Source organism: Trypanosoma theileri (assembly GCF_002087225.1).
Source record: "Trypanosoma theileri isolate Edinburgh chromosome Unknown TM35_Tth_71_V1, whole genome shotgun sequence".
NCBI lineage: Eukaryota > Euglenozoa > Kinetoplastea > Trypanosomatida > Trypanosomatidae > Trypanosoma > Trypanosoma theileri.
The window spans coordinates 4,822-5,643 of NW_021639913.1; the positions used below are offsets into that span (position 1 = coordinate 4,822).

The window sequence follows — 822 nt, forward strand, 5'->3', positions numbered from 1 at the left end:
AGTGAAAAAAAGATAATGATTAAGTGTTTTTAGATGGCACTAATAGGTATCGTTACCAATATTATTATTCTATCTTCGTCTAATCTTTCATAACAGAAAATTCCTTTCTTTCTGCGTCTAAGTTGCTCACATGATGAAACTTCAAGTAACTATTTGGATTTGAGTCTTTGCTACACTGCATGATGTAGTGTCATAACCAGATAAAGAAACAAGTAGACAATAATTGTGAAATTCGTTCTTTATTAATACTTATCAGTGGTTACGTGATTTGGATTTTAATAATAAACCTTACTTTTTTATGTTTGTTATTCTAACAACTATATTATCAATGATAAACTGTTGCTCTCTCTGTTTCTTCTCTTTCATAACATGACGCATCATAAATAAACAACACAGCTACACAATCACTATGCGCACAACTCTACTATTAACCTTGCTACTGATACTCTCCTGCATCTGTACATGTGCGGCAGCAGAGAGGATGCCACTGCCGGTGCCACGTGTGGGTGGATACGCTACAGAGGCGCAGGGACAAGGGAAGCCGGACAAAATACGAGGTACGGGCGGTGATGCACAAGGGGTACCTGAGAAGTGGAATAACGGTGAATTCACTACCACCACACCATCCCTCAGTATGAGTGAGTCCATGAGTGCCTCTGCCACTCTTCCTCTCACTGACACCACTACTGTTGCCCCATCAACACCAGATGAACAACAGACTGCAGGAACAGGAGAGGAACGGCCCACCCCTGATGAGTCGACTACGACGAGCACCGCAGCACCGAAGAAGAAGAAGAAGGACGGCGGCCGCGGCCCTGAGTG

At 42.8% G+C, this 822-nt stretch overlaps 1 protein-coding gene across 1 annotated transcript; it reads left to right on the forward strand.

The window, feature by feature from the left end:
* Positions 1-409: 409 nt before the first annotated feature.
* Positions 410-820, forward strand: TM35_000711010 (uncharacterized protein; the record flags this gene model as incomplete). Its single annotated transcript, XM_029031206.1, has 1 exon — positions 410-820. A coding segment is annotated over one exon (411 nt), but the record flags the coding sequence as incomplete, so codon positions are not given.
* Positions 821-822: the final 2 nt, after the last annotated feature.